The following is a 20,987-nucleotide window of genomic DNA, read 5'->3' on the forward strand; positions in this document are numbered from 1 at the left end:
AGTAAATAAATCAATTATATTCATTGCGATTTTCACACTTTGATACTAGAGTCCTCATTTATTATGTCTGCGGTTCCAACAGTTTTGTTTTATATTTCTAGATCTGGCCTCAACTAACAGCCATTCATCCCTTCTCTACTCTTCTCACCCTGTATTCTCTCCTGGCGATGGTGCTGCCGAGTCCGCTGGAGCTCCTCGGCAGACCCGACTCGGAGATGGTGGCATGGCTCCTGGAGCGTTTGGACGATCCTTCAGAAAACGTAAAGAGGAAGACCAAACTCATTGTTCTACTGCCCACATTCTGTCCTCCGGGCTTGAAAGAGTCATGCTACGATGAATCATTAATGTAAGTCGCATGAAGATTGAGATATATTACAGCAGATATGGAGAACGGGGAATATGAGAGTTTTCAGTCCATCTCTGTTAACCTCTGAAGCATTTTTGTGGTCAAACGTTTAACTAAATCTGCTTCTTGGGTCTAAAAGGTCTAATGTCAGATATAAACAAATTTACTTTTTTAAAACTATAAAATATATAAAACTAACCCCAGGGTTACAATATTAATATTGATAATTTGAATATAAATTCTGTGGACGAAATAAAGTATCTCGGGGTCTACTTGGATAGATATTTGAATTTCAAAACACATTCTAAATATGTAACAAAAAAAAATTCATTTATAGGAAGATTACGAAATGTAATAGATATAAAAAGTAGTATTCTTATAAATAAAACAATTATATGTCCACACATAAATTACTGTACTTCCATTATTTTATTATGTAATGAAGGAGAAATTAAAAATAAACAAATTCTTCAAAATAAGGCGATGAGGATTATACTCAAAAGAAATATCTATTCTAATGTAGAAATAATGCACAAAGAAATTCGCTTGCTCACGGTAAAGCAACAAATGAAATGTAATGTAGCAATTTTTATACATAAAATAATTAAGGGGATGAATGAAATAAAAACGATAGTAAAATTTAACCAACAATGTCATGCATATGAAACAAGGGGTAAAAAAAGATAAGATTACCAATGAGAAGAAAGGCAGAGTCTCAAAACTCATTGTACAAGGGATTGAGGCTGGGCAATGAGTTACCTGAAGAAATAAAGGAAATAGAAAAAATCTAAATATTTCAAATTAATTTGTATAACTATATTTAGAAATTTTGAAAAAAAAAATTGTACTATTATTAAAAGTTTATATTAGTTCTTAAGATGTTATGAACTAACTTAATAAAGCAGACCTAATATCGCTGAAATTTGTAAAAGCCGGCAAGCTCAGGTGTCACATCAAATAAATTTTGCTGCAAAAAGTTTCATTATGTTTTTATGTATTTTTCAAATTAATGTAATTTTTAATAAAATAATCTGTTTTATTTTTAATAAAAGTTATCATTGTATGTTTTTTCAATCTTAAGTTTTGGTGTACTGCGAATTTTCCTTACGATCAAAAGTGCTCCCTTTAATGTTTAAAATAGTCTATAAATCACACAATAATGTCTCCGTCGACAAAAGGGGCGATCAATACGGCTATGAACAAGGTTGTATGCAAATTTTTGGAAGCAGAATGAGAAAGCTTTCTGAAACAATACACCAGAAGTGCTCAAGGCGGTCACGACCCTCAGCACTGAGGGACCGGCTTGGAAGAGATTCGAAATTTATTCCAACAGGGAGGACAAACATCTAGCTAGCCCATAGTGGCTGCATATCTGCGGGAAAGGGGATAATAGCGCACATCACAGTACAAAATGTGTTCGCAGACCATCTTCTATTTGTATACTCGCTTTTATCTTCTAGTAAGGCGCTAGGCAGCCTGACCTCTCTCCACTTCCCCCTGAAGAGCGATGAGCTGGCTCCGTATACAGCGGAGAGGTCCGACTACCTTTCGGCCTTCAAGGCCCTCCTGGAAGCCATGGCCAACTCTGGCTCCTATATCCTCCTGCAGACTGTGATACAATGTTCGTGTTGTACGTATGTTTTTAAAATTTTTAACTTTTTACATTTACGGCCTAAGTTATTACAGTAAAACCCCCTTTTTACACTTTTCAAGGAAGCAACGAAAAAAGTGTAAAACTGAGGAAAACGTTAAATTGAGGAAATTAAAAATGTATGAAAAATAGTATGTGTTAAGTTTTTCTTTAATAGTTCTTAATTTAAATTCTTATTGATTTTTGTGAGTGCCACACCAGAGTATTGTTACTCTGGTGGGTACTAATAGTATAGTATACAGTGATGTTTCGGAAAAAACTTAAAACCCACTTGTTCTCTAAATCATTTGAATAAATCCGTAGCACGTGACAACAAAATAAATTATTTTAATCAAATTACAAATTTAAAGCTTCAATTAAATTAACTTAACAGTAGAATCACCATGTAAAGCGCCCTTGAGGTATTTTATTACGAAAATGGCGCTATATAAGTTATCCACAATAAATAAATAAATACAAAGATAGCACAAGGGCTATAATCGCTCTCTATTTCGTTTTTTCTCGAAGTCTTCGGTCGTCGCGAAGCGCACTGTGCTTTTAAATAAATATTCTATACAGTCCACTATTATAAAGATCTTTTATTTAGTATAGATCGACTGCCATATTTATTAAATTGGAAACCAGCACACATTTTTCCAGTATGTATTATTAAAAAACGTGTGTCTTTTTTTATATAACTAATAAGCGATTTCATCAAGAAATGTAAGTAAACTTGTATAATTTTTTTTAAAGAATGTTATTAATTAGTTTTTTTTTTCAAAAACATATACCTTTCCTGAACACATTTAGGAAGTTCTATAATACAACAGATTTATTTACACAATAATTTAATACTATAGTAAATATAATATATCACTGCTATAGTAGTACATATGTAGGTCCTTGTCTACAAAAACTTGGACAAACTCAAAACATTGTTGAAATATGTATGTATTATAGTAAAAACACTAAAAAGATTTTTCACAATTTATATTCAAAGTTAAATTTAAAAATTAAAATAAAACAGCTATATAAGAAATAAAATTTGAAAATGAAATAACTCGACTGAATACTGAGCGATAAAATGACACGTACGACAAGCGCGGCCACAAAGCGAGAATAAACAGATTATATATGAATAAACAGTAAACCGTGATAATTTGCACTAAACGTTGAACTCTGTACCATGATTTTTAAACACCTCACTTTTCTCCAAACCTTTGACTTTCGATGACTCCTTATTTCAAAATATTATTACTCGTAATGCTGATCATCATGGCCGCTAGATAACGGCACCACTTTCTTAGGAAACCATAGCTTGATCTGCACATTGCGGCATAAAAACAAAAGTTGGTCTTAGAAGATTTTATAAATTGCAAATTTTGACTTCTGTTAACATAGAGAGATTGATTATATTGATTGTTTTCCAGTTGACAAAGAGCATGTCTGCGATGGTCAGATATCCCAAAAGCTGCGCTCCTACATGGCCAGCCTCGACCCCTCCACCCAGGCCGCTGTACTGCAGAAGGTGTTCCTCTTGTTCTGCCAGCGGTCTCGAGACCCCAGCATCCGCCTGAACCTCTTCAGCCGATTCCTCCTTCCTCTCGCCAGGGCGGCCTCTGCATCGGCTCTCGATGTGAGTCGTGTTGTAAATCTTCATACAATCATTATTAAAAGCATTAAAGTTTGTTAGTGAAAATTCTTGCTGGAAGTTCGTTGTAATTTATTATAGAAATAAAATCCTAGTGATACTTAAATCCACATATTCGAACTAATCGATACCAGTTACATTGTTTTGTTTCGTTTCTACATCTTTGAGACTTATACTTAATGTATATAAGTCTCGCATGGATTTTGTGGATTTGTGGATGCATGCATCACTCGTCTTTTATTTCTAAAAAATTCTTCTTCTTTTTCACATCTGCTCTGTGAAGTATGTAGACATCACCAGTCTCCTTCAGAAGACCCTATTGCCAGCTAGCACTCGCCTCCTTCCACATTATTCTCGCATCCCTAAAATTTACCGAATACTGCAGAAAACTTGTCATTGGTGGCATTTCAGGATAGCGCAGATGCAAAGAAAAGGCAACTAGGATCTAGGCTCCAGAGCCAGATTCACCAACGCCCCTTCGAAACTTAGAAGTTTGGTGTTTTATGTTGCTATAAGGTGCTAAAATTCACACCCATATAGTAGTGCTGGCATTTTACAAGAGTAGAATTGTCGCCGTTTCGTTTTGACCGAGTATAAAGTACTCTAGTCAGCATGCATCGTGTTGAAAGTTACTCCAGCTATTTCAGGTTACGAGCGATTTGTAAATGCCACCATCCTCAGTTATATAAAATAATAATAGCACTTACGAATAACACAAAAATATACTTACCCTGCTGCAACGAAGACATGACATGATAACATCTTTGTTTTGAAAAATACTTTAATACTTTTATTTCCATATGCGTAAAAAAGACCAAGTAGATATAGACAAGTCTATGAATCAGTGAATATGACACAGTAAAGTAGTCATAAACTAAAATTTATGCAAAGATCCATGGAGAGATGAATAAGAAATTAAGAAATTAGAACCGGGGTTGTAGATATCATGAATCGTACAGCAAAATTAAAATGGCAGTGGGCTTTCTATTCAATATTATATACATATGTTGGATTAGGTTATTGAGGGTTGGTGGAGCTCCTACCCCAGTTAGAGATTGACAGAAGACACGAGGTTGCTGTTTAATATGTATTTATTACATGGCGAATAAATAGTAAATTGTGTTGCGCAAATGTTGCGGCGATGATGGGTTGAAGAGACTGCACTTGAACTACATGCTGGAACTGAATGACTGCGTCGAGCAGAGTCTTCGGGCTGGCTGGACTGACTGAACTGAACTGGCTGAACGTTGACTGCGTCCTGCGGTCTCTTTATAGGCCACATTTCTTTGTTGTTCATTTGTCCATGGTAGGGACGATGCGAATGTACTGCAGGATGACAATCTCGTCTTTATGTGCAATACTGTTAGAGTTGCATAATTAGTCTTATTGGATTCTATAGAAAACGATGACATTGGTTCATCGGTCATCGATTATGGACTATGAACACCCCACCTATAGAATATTCAAAACCAACATGTGGCTGCCTGTCTTATAAATTGTAGGAAATAAACACGGGGTCACAGCTGGCATAAAACAGCCGAAATCCGACGATTTCCTCAACAAACTCGGGAAAAGAGATTTGTTTTTAATATGAAGTTGTCAGTTTTGTTTTATTTTTCTGGGTTGCATGTAAAAATATATTACGTTCATTGAAAACTTCTCTTCTTTTTGCTCTCCTGTAAAATTTGTTATTTGTCGATGAGCTCTTATTTCTATATTCAGAACTGCAAAGTATCCAAATGTGCCGATTAAATTGTTTAAAATAATCTGTTTCTGGTTGCAGGAATTTTATTTCGAGGCTCTACCAAAGATGTTGGACTTTCTCAACAAACAGGTGAAAGATGTAAAGCCACAAGAGACTCCCCTAAAGCACTTGTTCCTGGAATGGAATGCGGCGTACCAACTCGCAGAAAACATGTTTTCAAAGGTATGATTTATATTTTTATGTATATTTATTTCGATACCGAATCCAACTTACACGGGATCACCCGAAAAAGATGCATATTGTATTTAAGCTGTTTGTGGTTTTCAAAGAACTTTCCAACTGACTATACGAGCTCGTTCTTGCAGCAACGATTAATGAAATAAGTAGATAATTTGTTAAGTTTTTGGGTACATTTTTCGCAATTTAAAAAGCATGTAAATAAAAACATTCACAGTCAGTGTTGTAGCTACGAAAACAAGTTACACAGAAATATGAACTATGGAAATAATCTTTTTTTACTATACGTCGGCGGACATTAAGTGAGAGGATGCTAGTCAGTGAGCTCTAAAAAAGAAAGAAAATTTTTATTCTTTATCATTTTCCAAACAAAGATTTTACGCTAAACTCGTTCCACTCCACACCACAAACACGGTAGATGCACGAGTTGATCACTACATTAAGAGGCGGGTTTTTCTCCACTCGATTTAATTTTTTAGAATTCTTACCTGAGAGTAGCTATCGAGTTGAAAACACTCATCTAAGGTTCTGGTTCTATTTCACACACAGAACTGTATTCTTTATTCATTTGTTTACAAATTTGGTATTTGTACCTACAGCCATACTGGTGGCAAACTCCGTTTTTATGATCTCTACATTTTTCAGTTGGATAATGTCCAGTCAGAGTCTTGCAGAGTGGGGCAGTTGGGGGTTACCCTTAAGATCAAATGGAGAAAAGACATTTTCAGCAGATCTCTTAAGCCCAGAGACGCTAATATTCCTCTTCACGAGAATGTGGCTGAAACAACAGAGTACTTGAGGTAATTTTTATTTTTATTTTAGCTTTAGGGTTTGCCCAAGTGGCGCCCAACGAGGATTTCATACATTTTTTAAATATGTGTACAGAAAATCATATAATGAGAATGTGTGTTATGAATTCAATTAATTGTTTTACAGAAACATTTTACACAGTTACACTCTGTACATAACTCCTTCAGACAAAAATAATCCCATTAAATTAATAACTGTTATACCATGGCGGCCTCCCTGGCTAAGATGTTTGCCTCAGGCACACGGAACCCTGCGTGCCTGAGGCAACTGAGTCCAATTCGGCTCCGTGGCGTAGCGGTCAAGACGCTTAACTCACACACGGAAGGTTCTGGGTTCGATTCCCGGTGAGAACACAAAAAATTAAAATGTGATTTTTCTCAAGCCTGGGTTTCTGTGATGTAATTCACCACTTTAATTAGGCCTCCTGGCCTGTTGTGGTGCAAAAAAAATAAAAATAATAATAATAAATAAATAAATAAAATAAAAAATTCCCGGTGAGATCACAGAAATTAAAATGGGATTTTTCTCAAGTCTGTGTGTTCTGTGCTGTAATTAACCACCGTAATTGTGCCTCCTGGATTGTTGTAGTGCAATTTTTTTTAAATGTCATCATTAAAATGGATTAGAATTTTCTATCCTCAACGATTTTTTAATTAAATAAATTTTATAATTAATAATACGATAAGTAGGTAATTGATTGAATAATCAAATTTTAGTATTTTTAATATTTCCAGTGGCGCCCAACGAGGAGTTTCACATTTTTTTCATATACAGAAAATCATCTATAATGTATTTTTATTTATCTTTAAATGATTAATACAAGAAATGTGTTATTAATTCAATAGTATAATAATGTATATTTTTTATTATTTTAAAATATATTTTTAACTTTTATAATTTTTGTTGCCAGGCAAGCTCGCTGTTCAGCTTATCGGTGCCTTCACTCGATAGTGCTGGCAATGCCCAAGGAGGACATGATTCTATACAAGTTTCTAATAACTTCTGATAAACTATGGGAAGGAATGATAGACACCGCAATTCGATACACTTTTCCTATGGATCAGGTATATACCCGTGTGCAATCAGCGCATTAAATACATAAATTACTAAAGAAGAGAATATTTACAATATTGCATGTGAACAAATAAACTAATTTTCCACACCCAGTGGTGCATAGGGGACTGCATTGGTAAACCAAATGCAGCGTATTTTGATTATCTGCTACACGAAGTAAGGGTGATCAGCTTTACGCTTCAGGTGCCAGTCCAAGAACAATGAAATATGGCAGTTTCACAACCTTTTATAGAATATTTCACTTCCGCCCTGCCAGGAATCGAACCCAGGACCTCGAGAATTGTAGGCGAATGTGCCAACCACTTCACAAAAAGGCGGACTTTGTCAAGTAAAAGAATACTTTCAGGAATTCTTTCGCACGGGTGAGGTAAATCGAAATAGTTTTCAGTTCTTTGATACTTGCGATCATCTGGAATGGAATGGAATGGAAGCTTACCAAATTTCTTGACATTATAAATGTCCTTCCTTTCGTGTCGGTGTAAATCCTGTTAGAGCTTGAGCTGAGATGAGTGAAATTGTTCTGTATCCTCTACAAGATCTTATGGCAAATTGTCTTTGTAAGCTGTCAAGTTTTTTCTTATTGCATTTCTTTTTTACCGCTTCACCCCATAAGCTGGCCGCATATATGTAACAAGAGGTTCAATAGCACCATAATGTATTTGCTGCATTACCGCAGGAGAGCACCCCCATGTTGGTTTTGACACTTTGAGTCAGCAAGAGCTAGCCTTACACCGTTCATGAATAAATTAGGAAGAGTTTCTTATCTTTTGGTTACTAGCATTGCTTTTGTTTTTTCCTCTGAGAAGTTAAGTTTAACCTTTTTTCCCCAATCAGCTATTGTCGAAAGGGCACGGTTTGTTCTTTCTTCGGCTTCAGACATAAGTTGAGCTCTGACTGTCAGAAAAACATCATCAGCAAACGCTTGTATGTCAATTCCATTTCCAAAATCTATTTGTAAAATATCATCCAAAATTATATTCCAAAAGCTTTGACCCCAAAAAAAAGTTTAAAAAAAGCATTGACAAACATAAGGGACATCAAGATAAGATCTGGACTATTTATTTAGTGCTCGTTTACATCGTTGTAAACTTAAACCAAAAAGTCCAGATCCTGTCTTGAGTTAACAATACGACAAAGACAGGTCATTGGAGAATTAGGGCCATAGTTTGTTCTATGCTGATCAATAACCAGTACTTCATTGTTTCTCAACCTACGAGTCGGAATATTGAATTTTACCTGTCCCAGTAATGATGGAACATTGATTATACCATTTAGTATGCCGAACATATATATGGAATCAATATTAGTTCTATGAATGAAAACCGCCATCTCAGGGGTCATTCATTGAAACTCGACATTACCTCCTTCTCATCCGACCCCGGGAAGAACTTCCTGACAAACCGAGTTGTGGAGAAATGGAATGGCCTTCCCGAGAAAGTGATCGGTGCTAGTTCAGTGAATGTTAACTAGATGCACACAGCGATGTATAATGTTTAATAACCATGTACACTTGTACACTTGATATGCACGCATCAGCTTAATAGCTGCTAGAGTATTATTAATATTATTAATAATAATAATAATTATGCGCATCTGGAACAGAGAGCCTTTTACAAAATCATTAATATTCTTTCTCAAAAAAGTATTATCAGTTTTATCTTTTTTCTAATACAGGTTTCCAAATTGAAATACCATCCGATCAAGTCTAAACTCCTCAGTAGAGTGAGTGGTGTAGGTACGGGAAATTCTTCCATCTGTACCCAGTCCCTCAGTCAGTCGTACCTGGGAGTTCTGCACAACGAGTCTGACAGGAGGAAAAGGGTATTCTCGCAGACCCTGTCGGAAGATATCTTGAGGTTCGACCTCAACTTGGCAATCATCAGGGACCCTCCACCGTTGGACATAGACAATGAGAAAGTAAGCGGTATTTTAAATGCTCGTATAATTATTTACACTTATTTAGGTATAGAAACTATTGAAATCTATTGCAACTCTGGATGCAATTCTTCATTCAATGTAGGCCATAAAATTTTACCAATCATTATGACTACAAAGACTAGATTCAAGAGTTGATTAATTCCAATAAAAGGGAGTCAACCTTCAATGAATTGCACGCTCAGTTAAAAAGTTTAAAAACCGTCTGGACGCACACATGAATTTATAATATTTTCTTTGTTTAAAACACAGGTCATTAGATCAATATGTATTTTTTTTTTCATTCTTGATTCGTTCCAACGTTTTGGCTGCCATTGCAGAAGCCATCTTCAGGGTAAACTGTTTCACATCAAACTTCCCAGTTTACACTATATTTTATCGTGTATCCTTAATTTCAATAATTTATATCGGGTGCTAATGAAATATAAAAGAAAATTATTAATTATTAGTTAAGGTGTAATTTTTTTAAACAAAGATTGTTCACGCAATTTGACGCAAATTACAAAAAACTCCATCTTGAAAATTTATGTTTCGAACGAAAGTCGAGTTTTGAAAAAGTGGTCCTCAATTTTGTATTCCCTTCTCAAAGAGGTTCGCTATCTCGTTTGTAATATTTGTATTTCTCAATTTCAGTTCTCGAATCATCCCAAGTTGCGCTTGGAAGGGTCCGATCTCAACAGTCACGAGTGCATGGCCACCGTGTGTACCGTCATCATGGCAGCGGACGCTCTAACGTCTCCCGATGGCGGCGACTCCTCAATCAAATCTGCCGCTTCTCAGTCCGGAGTACCCCTGTGGGTGGACTGCCTAGCGCAGATATTGAGAGACTCGCTTCGTCATTCCAACGTCAGGCTCTTTTTCGCTCAGGTAGCTAATCTATTAATATTCACAATAATTCTAATTTTATTTCTCAAAAATAATGTATTTTTAACAATGGTCCACAAAGTTAGTGCTACAAACATCCAAAACATAATTGATTTATTTTTAATAATTAAATCCCCGCAACAATCAATAGCTGCTTGTACTTCCAAAATTACAACTGAATAAATCTAATACGACCATTGAAAGGACGGGATTTTTTTTTCTCGTAATAGCAATATAATCCATTTTAACCCTTGCGCCGTGGTCAAGCTTTTTCCAAAATGTGTTCTACTTTCAAAGTAATAATGCGCATGCTATAGAGGAGCCCAAACGTAGAAAAACCATTCTATGACTATTAGTTACAGTTCGCAGCAAAACAATGGGCCGTATGCCAAATCGATATTAATATGCACTGTAATTGTATAAATCTATAAATATTTAATCCGTTAGAGCTCTATTATGGTCCAAGCTGGTTTATTAGCATGCGTCTCTATCTGAATACAGAAATAAATTGGAGCATGTATATAATACTCAGTTTACTAGTGTAGATGGACTTGCTCTCCCTAAATTCAATAATAAATACGGGAAAAGAACACTAGAGTACAATATACCAACAATTTATAATATGCTCCCATTAAATATTAAAAATCAAAAAAACTTATCTGGCTCAAGAGAGAGACGTCTGCTGAGAATCTGGCTTTTAGAACGTGGTTCTTTATATTACGTTTTTTTGTGTTTTTCTTTTTTATTTGGACAATTTTTTATTTTCGATGTACATATTTTTCTTTTTTTTCCATAGTAATAAGAGTTTTTATATGTTTGTAGAATTGAAGAGATAAGAGGGAAATTAACGTATGACAGGGTTACGGATGATGAAATCAGGCGAGAGTGTAAATCTGAGTCAAGTATAATTGATAAGATTAAGAAAGGGTCTCTGAGATGGTTTGGTCACGTAGAACGAATGGACGACAAGGGAATGGTAAAATAAGTATATATGGCGAAAATGAACGGCATGTGAGACGAGGACGACCAAGGAAGACGTGGCATGATCAGATAAACCAAAATCTTAAGTCTGGTCATGTCAAAAGCAGACAGAACCGAAGGGATGTATCACAAGATGTATGAATGTGGAAGAAGCTAGGAATGTATGCCAGGATAGACGTGTGTGGCGCTCCACACGGCGGACCTACGGGGAAATGGCGTGACAGTAGTAGTAGTAGTAGTAGAAGAGATAAGATTATTATAGAACTTAACTATAAGCACCTGCTGACGAACTGCATTTTATGCAGTTCAGTAGGACTTGATAATTTATATGTTAATTTTTGTATGCTTTTGATAAATATATTTTTTTAAATACTTTAAAATATGTACTTGTGTATTTATTACTGCAGGGTTATTCCAATTTTTTTTTTATAATTCTCCTATATTTATTTTATAAAACTGAAAATACATGTGAGGTGATACGTTGAGGTGATTTTCACAAAAATGGCGTTATATAAATTATCCAACTATATATATATATGTGTGTGTTTGTTGTCTGTAAAGGCGAGTTGTAGCAGCCTGCAATTTGGTCACGTCATTCCAGATGCGATTTCTGAGTCAACGGTGCTATTTTCGAGTCAAATTTGAATCGACTTCTACTCGACACAGGCTCAAACCTTTTAATAGTAAATTGTAGAATACACATGTCGAGACAATAAATACCAAAAATCAATGTTAATCAAATAAAAATATTTGTCAAAATCAATAACCCGTGAAAACTGACTTCTTTAACACCTTTGACATTCTCATTCACATTCTCCATTGTCGATTTTTATTTATTGTAACAAGTAAGTATCCGAGTTATTTACAAACAAAGCCAAGCACATTGACGAAAGCGTCCACTAGGCGTCTGTTGTCAAACAAAACAAAATGGCCGCCAGCAGAGTGAAGTAACAGTTTCCTTCTATGCAAATTAACGATAGGGCCCCTCTATAGCTAGCGCATTATTACTCTGAGGTTCTACTATACATGTTTGCTATTTTCTGTTTTATTTTTATTTTCAAGGCTATGGTGAATGTGCGTGATAACGGACCGGATATCTTTAAAAAGTACAGTAAAGAGCTACTGGAGCCGTTATTACGGACTATACAAGATCGGTGTACCTCATTTGATTCTTGTATTAATTTCCTTGATGTATCCATTGTAAGTATATATTTTATTGTGGAATTATTTAGGATCCAGTATAATTATTGTATTATCTGTGTCGTCCACACAGATAAAGAATACAGTTCTGTATCTGGTACCTAACCAGAACCCTAGATGAGTTTTTGCATACTCTCAATGAAATTATGCAGTTATGGTTCTCTGGCATAATGTTTTTCTGAAACTTAAATTCGCTATACATAATTTTTTATATTTTTAGCTTCCAGCTTGAATAGGGAAATATCACATACTACAAATACCGATAAAAATATGTAAAATGTATTTAGAAAAATTAATTGTATTTTCAAAATCAATATGGTTATTGTAGAGACATGTTTTCATGCTTAATTTTTAAAATCAAATTGTTAAAAAATATTTATCTACAAAAACGCAGCATGTTTGGCCTTGATAATCGTGACGATGTCCTATTTAAATTTCAATGGCCACAAACAAAGTTAAAATTTTAACTGAATTGTGACATATTAGGGGCGTGACAAATGCAATGGACCGTTTTTGCGGGAATCTAAAATTATAAATTATGTAAAAACACTTTTTATGCTACTAATAAGTACAATAAGTAATGGTCAGCGTGTTTGTTTGCCTACCATGCAAGAGGTATCGGGTACAATTCCCGACAAGGTTGATACGAAATATTTATTTAAAAGGGTGTTTTTACACTAGAATATTTCATAGTCCCTGGACTAGTACCTGAAGTGAAAGACTGATCATCTTACCTTCATTCAACAAAAAAGAAAAGATAAAAACATCAAGATACACTGCATTTGGTATACCAATGCAGTGCCCTTTGCACCATTAGATGCGGAAAAGCGATGATGATGATGTTGAATTAGCACAAAAAAAAGATTTTTTTACTCAACAGTATTTCATAGACCCTTACTAATTTAAAAGAGGAAAAAAATAATGTGATATTTCTTTATTGGTGTGGCTTCAAACATTTTCTATTTCATTTAACTACCTACATACTTAGATTAGATTGAGTCAAATGTCGCTTAAGCTCCTATAGCTCTCAGCTCCTCATCTTTATATATATAATTCCTCTGTACGTGTGATGTCACCGTACTCCTAAACGGCTTAACCGATTTACGTGCAGTTTTCAGAGAAATATAGATCTTTGCGCTGTGCGTGTTCGTAGATTAAAATCTTCAATCGAATATGTAAAAAAAAAAATTAGGAGCATAAATGTTTCATTCATCGATCTACCAGGGTTGCATTCGAGGAGAATGCATTTGTAAAAAAATGGAAAGATGTTGTTTTTTTGTGTATAAAAAAAAGTTTGTTTTTGATTATTTACAAAAAGCTTTTTTTTTTGTGGATCTCAATCAGATTCTTTCCATAAATTCCTTATAATTTCTACCCATTTATTTATTTTTACTGGATTTTTGGTAATACTTAAATAATATTAAATTCAATACATTTAAAAAAATCGTATTCTGTTGATAAGTACGCCCCTCTGTTGGTGAAAAGACCGGAGTTTGACGTTTGCAAAAAGAATGCCATATTTAAAAAAATATTTATTTTATGTTTTGAAATTCAACCATAAACAAGTACCTACTTAAATTCAATATTTTTTTAATATCAACAATTTTTAGTTTTGGAATTTAATCATAAATAAGTACCTAGATGAAAAATATTTTTCCAAGATGATAGCAGGCAATCCAACGTTCGGGCAGGACAACGTCTGTCGGGTCCGCTTGTATTATATAACTATTACAGTTTAACAATTTTACTGATTTTTACAGCTTCTTATGTTGCTCTCTTGGAGTGATGAAGCAGTACCGTCAACAGCCTCAGAAATATCCTCCGCCTCTTCGATACTACAGCTTCTAATTGATCAAATAAATCCCAATGAACAATCTGCCGAAATCTTCAGACACAGCCTCGAACTACTTAAAGAAATACTGTCAGTCTGGGGAAAATATCTGACGGTTCCTTCCGACTCCATCATCCACAAATTCCAAGGGCAGGGAAAAGTTATGAAGGCGGGCATTCAAATATCGGCTGCCGTCCTAGCTACGGATAACGTGCCATGGAAGGACGAAACGTTCGACCAGTACAGAGACGCCATTTATTCGGGAATGTCACATTCAGAAAAAGACATATACAAACCTTCGGCGGAAGTGATCGGAATGACTTTACACTTCCTTTCCTCTAAAACAAACGATGTTAATACCCAACAGTTTACTTCGATGTCAAACGATATCAGAAAAACGTTGGAAAAAATGTACATTGACGCCAAAGACAAGTTTATAACCTGCTTGTATCTTATCCAGAAATACTATCCCCAAATTTGCAGCGACGTTCTAGTAAATATGGTATCATTCCTCATCCCGAAGTTTCCGACCGCTGGCCGCAAGACGTGCTTGCAAATTTTCTTGAGCGCGATGGATGTCATAGAGTACGAGGTGTTGAGTCGAGAATTGAAGACTTTGAATATTGCTCAGTACTTGAAAGATATTGATTTCCGGGTGCTGTGTCTCCATATCATCAACAAGGCTTCCGGTAGGTTGGAGCTGAAGGAACTGGAGCCCTACGTGGATAACTTGTGCGGATTCAGCAGTCACAAAGATAAGGATACGAGGGCGGTGTCCTATGAGATTCTCATGCGAGTTTATGATTGTGAGTATATTTATTTATTTTTACATAAACTGCATAAATTGCCTTTAACATATATTAAACACAAATATGAAAAAAAAATACATATATAAATACATAACAAAAAATGATAAAATTGCATAACTATAACAATATTTTTATTTATTTTTATTTTATTAACATAAACGGTAAATCTGCCTTTTACAAACATTTATAATACTACATATTTGGCTTAATATTTTTTTTTAAAAACAAATTTCCTTATACCCAAGATTTATAAAAAAAAAATTAAACTTAAAAATTATACAAGATTTATATTAAAAAAATTAACCTTAAAATTATACAGCATATTTAGTAGAATGTTTAAATAATAAAACATTATACAGTAATACAACAAGAAAATCATAAGTACTGTTTCATACAGCTGGGCAAAGTGAACAAAAAACTGTGTATATTATGAAATGCATGAATAAATAAATATAATTACCATTCACCATCTTTGAAAAAGTTCAAAAAGTTTGTTCTATAGGAACAATACCCTACACTAAATATATCAGATACGTGGGAATAACTATTGCCGAGTTCATGAAGTCTATTTTATACGGCATTACAAGTATACACTGTCCGTGAATTGTTGCTACAAAACCGTGGCACCTGTCTAGTCATTATTCCAGGCACCCCGAAGTTGATGAAAGATAATAAATAGTTCAGGGCAATCCCATATTGAATTTACAATTTTGAATAAATTTAAAAGGTCTATAATTTTTCTTCTATCGTTAAGTTTTAACAAATTTAATGTTTTTAGTAAAAAATCGTAATTTAAAAATTCATGAGTGATATATTAATTAAATTAGGAGAATGATTTATGGAAAAACCACAGAATTACACTAGTCCAGAATCCGCACATCCAACTGAATCTGGCTAAACTATTCACAAATGAGTAGTTTTAAAAATAATCAAAATTATATAAAATGGTTGTAAAATTGCAGCTGTAGGTAGGGATTTTAAATTGCCTATCCTCTCAGTGACAGGGTCTTACCCGCTTCTAGTTGGCAATGGCTCCAAAATTGAAATGTTTAGGTTATGTAAAATATTAGGCCAGTATAAAAATTCATTTTAAGTGTTGTATGTTTTCAATTTCTCTAGTGCTTCAAGAGTCCAGCTGTGAAGAAACGCCAGAATTTCCGGATGACCTATCGGATATCTCTTCCATCCACGATACGAGCGCCTTACCGTCGGTCTCCGCGAAACGAGCGGACGTTCCAGGCAGGAAGAGACCGTTTGAAAGTACCAGGATATGTAGAGACAGCCCCATGGACGTTTCCAGTATGGACAAGGAGGCCGAGGAAAGATGCGCGAACGTCAAAAGTGCACTTTTAACTGGTCTGGACGACGATGACGACGTGTTGAGAGATCGTGTCTTTCAGTTTTGGACCACTCGGCTGTCGAACAACTTGGAAAGACGGTGAGTTATTTATTTATTTGATTGGTATGCTCTACCCCTCACCTATTTTGAAATGGATGAGAAAAACTTTTTGTACCATAATTTTGTTGCAACAGAGAGGGAAAACATTTTTGAGAAGGGAATATGGAAGTCTAGGCATTTACAGGGCTTATGACCTGTCATTGGTTGGTTTAAGTGGCCATTTTATACACTGTGTAACATTCACCATTCTGCCTTTGTTTAAATATCTACATTTTCTCAACTCTTCCATCTGTTGACTTTTGTGATAGATTTCAATAAATTTAGATTTTTTTTTGCACAACAGGCCAGGAGGCCCAATTACAGTTGTGAATTACATCACAGAACACCCAGGCTTGAGAAAAATCACATTTATTTTTTTATGTTCTCAGCGGGAATCGAACCCGGAACCTTCCGTGTGTGAGTCAAGCGTCTTGACCACTACACCAAATTTAGATCTAAATAACTCCCTAGAGAGGTAATCCAGCATGTCTACAAACATTTGAACATACTTAAAACATTGTCGATTAAACTAACTGGTATAAGAAGTATAAAAATTGAAAAATTATTTTCAGGCGTCGCCTAGTACGGGAAATGGTTCAGCCGGATGAATCTCACCCGCATGATAAAGATTTTAGCTCTTACTTCACATTTAAATTTGTTGCAACAGTGAGGGAATACATTTTTGAGAAGGGGAATATGAGAGTCTAGGCATTTACAGGACTTATGACCTGTCATTGGCTGGTTTAAGTGGCCACTTTACACACTGTGTAACATTCACCATTCTGCCTATGTTTGAACATCCATATTTCCTCAACTCTTTCATCTGTTAAATTTTGTGAAGTAAAAGAGCTGAAATCTTTATAATATTGATGTTTTTTGTTGATACTTCTTGATAAAACTCCATAGTTTAAGATTATGATAAAATTATAAATAAACTTATCAATAAAACTCCTTGGTTTAGTTTTACTTTTTATTATTTTGACCAAGGAGCGCTTTCGCCTATTAAAATACTTATTTGATCTTATCTCCAAAATATGTTAAGAATAGTATAAAAACTGTAAACGTTTTAAACAATTCACCAGTCTTGAAGATGCCTACTTAGGCGAAAGCGCTCGTTGGTCAAAATAATAAAAATTAAAACTAAACCAAGAAGTTTCATTGATAAGTTTATTTATAATTTTATCATAATCGTTGAAATCTTCATATCTGCGGGTGAGATTCATCCGGCCGAACCAATTCACCTACTAGGCAATGCCTGAAAACAATTTGCCAATTATTTACGCGACAAAATATTGATTTAGAAGATGATTTTTTACACCGCAGTGGTTCATAGTTCCTGAAGCGTAAGACTGATCACCTAACCTTCGTGTAATTGAAGATCAATATACGGTGCATTTGGTGTAGCAGATAGTCACATGATGATGATTCAATTAAATTGAATTTATTTATTTGAAAAAAATAATATGTACATAAAAACTTAAATTTAAGGCGTACATATTATAAACAAGAAAAAAAATACATTAAAGAGGCTTTTGTCAAAGTAGTAGGAGAATCCTGCTCTGGAAAACCGCTTTGGATACATGAAACAGATCAACATCCAGAGTGATGTTGTTCAGCTTAGCTGTAGCCCTTCCAACAGGCATAACCATCGGCAGGTTGATCCTGTATATTGGAATATGAAACAATCTATGCTGACGCTGTTCTAGGTAATTATCAGGAATATACAAACCAACGCTCCTCATAATCTCAGGAATATCGACCATACCGCGCGCAATCGATAAAAATGTGTAGTCAAGTATACATTTCTTCTAGTCCCTAAACTGTTGTAGCCATGATGATGACAATTCATTGTCCTTGGACTAATGCCTGAAGCAAAGGGAAGAGAATGATGAATCTTCTATTGAAATGGTTATTTTCTAGGTGGTTGCAGTCTGCGAGGGAGTTGTTGCCCGTCGAAAAGGGTGGACATGGAGCCGAGTTGGGGCGCCTGCTGAAGCTGGTACTCGGGAGCTGTCGTCAGGATCCCGACTTTGGCACTGCCACTCTCTTCCCGCACCCGCTGGAGAAGTGCTCCTTCACAGAATACAAGTAAATAATTTTACTATGCATCATTATAGAATGAAAGTAGATTAAGATGACTCGCCTATAGTCTGTATTAAATGCCGCAGTGAGCCTTATTTTAGGAATCTCTAAGTTCAGTCATATCACTCCACTACTTCAGGAATAATACTGGCTACATTTTCCACAGGGGGTGGAATACAAACTCTGTTGGCTTATGTATATGTCACTGCACAACTCTGCTCCGGAATATCTAATGGAACTTTGCATTCCAGATTAACTAGCTGACAGATGTCTTACGCTTAGATCAGCTACGTCTACGTTGTTATACCTTTATGCAAATAGCGCACTAAATTCCTTGAACGCGCATTTGCGGTTCAATTTGCAATTCTTGCGATTTTTTCTTCCAGTTTTCGTAACTTTAAAACATTTTACAACTAAATATATCTCTTTTGATTGAGCGAAATCTTTCATTACAGATTGGATGTGAACCGCCACACGGACAACGGCACCTTAGCCCCCATGTTTGCGGAAACTCTCAACTCCCAGCTGATGCTGCTCTCCACTGGGCAGGGGGGCCCCCAGGCCCCAGCGGCCACACGGACTCTGCAGACTGCGGAGCACCGCTTCCTAAGGGCCACAATGGAAAGCGTAGGGTTTACCTTCTCCGACAGGTATGCTCTGGGTCGACTTTGTAATGAATACAGAAATTTCAATCAAGATCTTTAGGATTTCTATATAAATAAACCATCGCGCCGTTTCCCCGTAAGGGTGGGCAGCGAAGATAAAATGCTATATCATTCTGTCTTGACATTCAGACCTTGCTTCCTCTATGTTCAAACACCGTCTCATGCAGGCGTGCCGATTATTCCGACTTTCGACAAGTCCATCTGCAAGTATTTATTGGATTTGGTCATGCCATGTCTTTCTCGACCTTCCTCGTTTTTCCGCATCCATCAACATTTGCATTGTAAATCTTTTTAGCTGTTCTTTCGCTGTCCATTCGCTCACATGGCCAAACCAATGCACAGCTACTTTCTTTATTTTGTCGATAATGGCTATCTCAGCCTTACGCAATGTGCTAATGAAATTTTTACTACTTTGTCTGTGTCCAGGGCCCCCAATACAATGGGAAGTAAACAGAGTTATCTTCGACAGTCTTCGAAGAAGAACCGATACTTGTGTACGAAAATAAGTATATTTGTATGAACATTTAAAGTATCTTCGCCGGTTACCTATAATTCGGTAGTCAGATGGCAGAAAGTACCATCTGTAATTTTCTGTAATTAGGAGAGCTGAAAAATAACTCAATTTTAAGACTTTAATCCAAAAATTTATTATATAAATAAAACACGAGTGATACTTTAATCCTCAAATTTGGAATATCCAAAATTCTTTGGGTTAACTAATGAGTTGATATAATGCTATTTTAATGAGTTTAAGTATTAATTAATTTAGATATTAGAAATTTAACATTAATGAGTTTAAGTATTAATTAATTTAGATATTAGAAATTTAACATTAAAATAGCATTATATCAACTCATTCTGCTTTTTATACAGAAAACTTAATTTGACTTAGTAGATAAAATTGAAGATAAATGTTGACTTCGCATTGCAATCGGGGCCCAGGCGAATAAAGAATACAGTTCAGAACCCTTTTATTTATTGAACTTTTTGTACAATATTTTGATCTAAATAACTCCCTAGGGAGGAAATCCAGCCTGTCTACAAACATTTTTACATACTTAAATAAATGTGCATTTATACCTGTATAAATTTTAATATTTTTTATTTATTTAACTTTTGTACATAATGTTATTTGTACATTGGCGGGCTTATTGCCAAATGGCAATTTCTTCCAACCAACCAATAAAATAAAAGTTTCACTTTTATAATTCAAGTTACAGAACATATTCAATAGAAAAAAAAAAGATTAAAAAGCTAAAGATATATAAAAATAGAAATAAACGTATTTGTTTATAAATTAACTTAAATCAAAACTATTACTCAATGGGAAAAAGGAAAAAAGAGGAAAAAGGAAAGGAGGAGAGATTAAGGAAGAGAAAGGAGATGTTTCTTCAGACGTGATTTAAACAGAGATAATGTAGTAACATCTTTGATGGTGGATGGGAGATAATTCCACAGTCGAGCCGCATGGACACTATATGAGTTAGAGAAGAAAGAGGAATATATATAGGCATAGAATCAAAAATAGTTCAGGAGGAGCGTAGAATCATATTTGAATACATCGGACTGTGTCCAACAATCCCCCCACTATGGCCCACTTTCGCCGCGCGCATTCGTGATGCCGCCGCGTAATGTTGCACGAAGGGAAAAAATATAATTATAACACAAATGTAAGGTAAAAAAGCAATCTGTTAATTTCTCTAAATCTTTATTGTGCACGCGGAAATAT

The 20,987-nt window shown here is 35.2% G+C and overlaps 1 protein-coding gene across 1 annotated transcript in view; it reads left to right on the plus strand.

Annotated features, from left to right (window-relative positions):
* The window catches only part of LOC148283005 (DNA-dependent protein kinase catalytic subunit-like), a 104,930-nt gene that overhangs the window by 39,876 nt on the left and 44,067 nt on the right, over positions 1–20,987 (plus strand). The window contains exons 19-31 of the mRNA XM_088224176.1: positions 102–346; positions 1,807–1,976; positions 3,407–3,612; positions 5,411–5,554; positions 6,215–6,369; positions 7,290–7,443; positions 9,128–9,370; positions 10,022–10,255; positions 12,296–12,433; positions 14,194–15,070; positions 16,193–16,511; positions 18,432–18,599; positions 19,049–19,243. Of these exons, the coding sequence (XP_088080302.1) occupies positions 102–346; positions 1,807–1,976; positions 3,407–3,612; positions 5,411–5,554; positions 6,215–6,369; positions 7,290–7,443; positions 9,128–9,370; positions 10,022–10,255; positions 12,296–12,433; positions 14,194–15,070; positions 16,193–16,511; positions 18,432–18,599; positions 19,049–19,243 (3,248 nt within the window). The remainder of the gene's footprint in view (positions 1–101; positions 347–1,806; positions 1,977–3,406; positions 3,613–5,410; positions 5,555–6,214; positions 6,370–7,289; positions 7,444–9,127; positions 9,371–10,021; positions 10,256–12,295; positions 12,434–14,193; positions 15,071–16,192; positions 16,512–18,431; positions 18,600–19,048; positions 19,244–20,987) is intronic.

This window comes from Micrasema longulum, unplaced genomic scaffold (assembly GCF_059751315.1).
Source record: "Micrasema longulum isolate JH-2025_06_02 unplaced genomic scaffold, ASM5975131v1 h1tg000271l, whole genome shotgun sequence".
Classification (NCBI taxonomy): Eukaryota; Metazoa; Arthropoda; class Insecta; order Trichoptera; family Brachycentridae; genus Micrasema; species Micrasema longulum.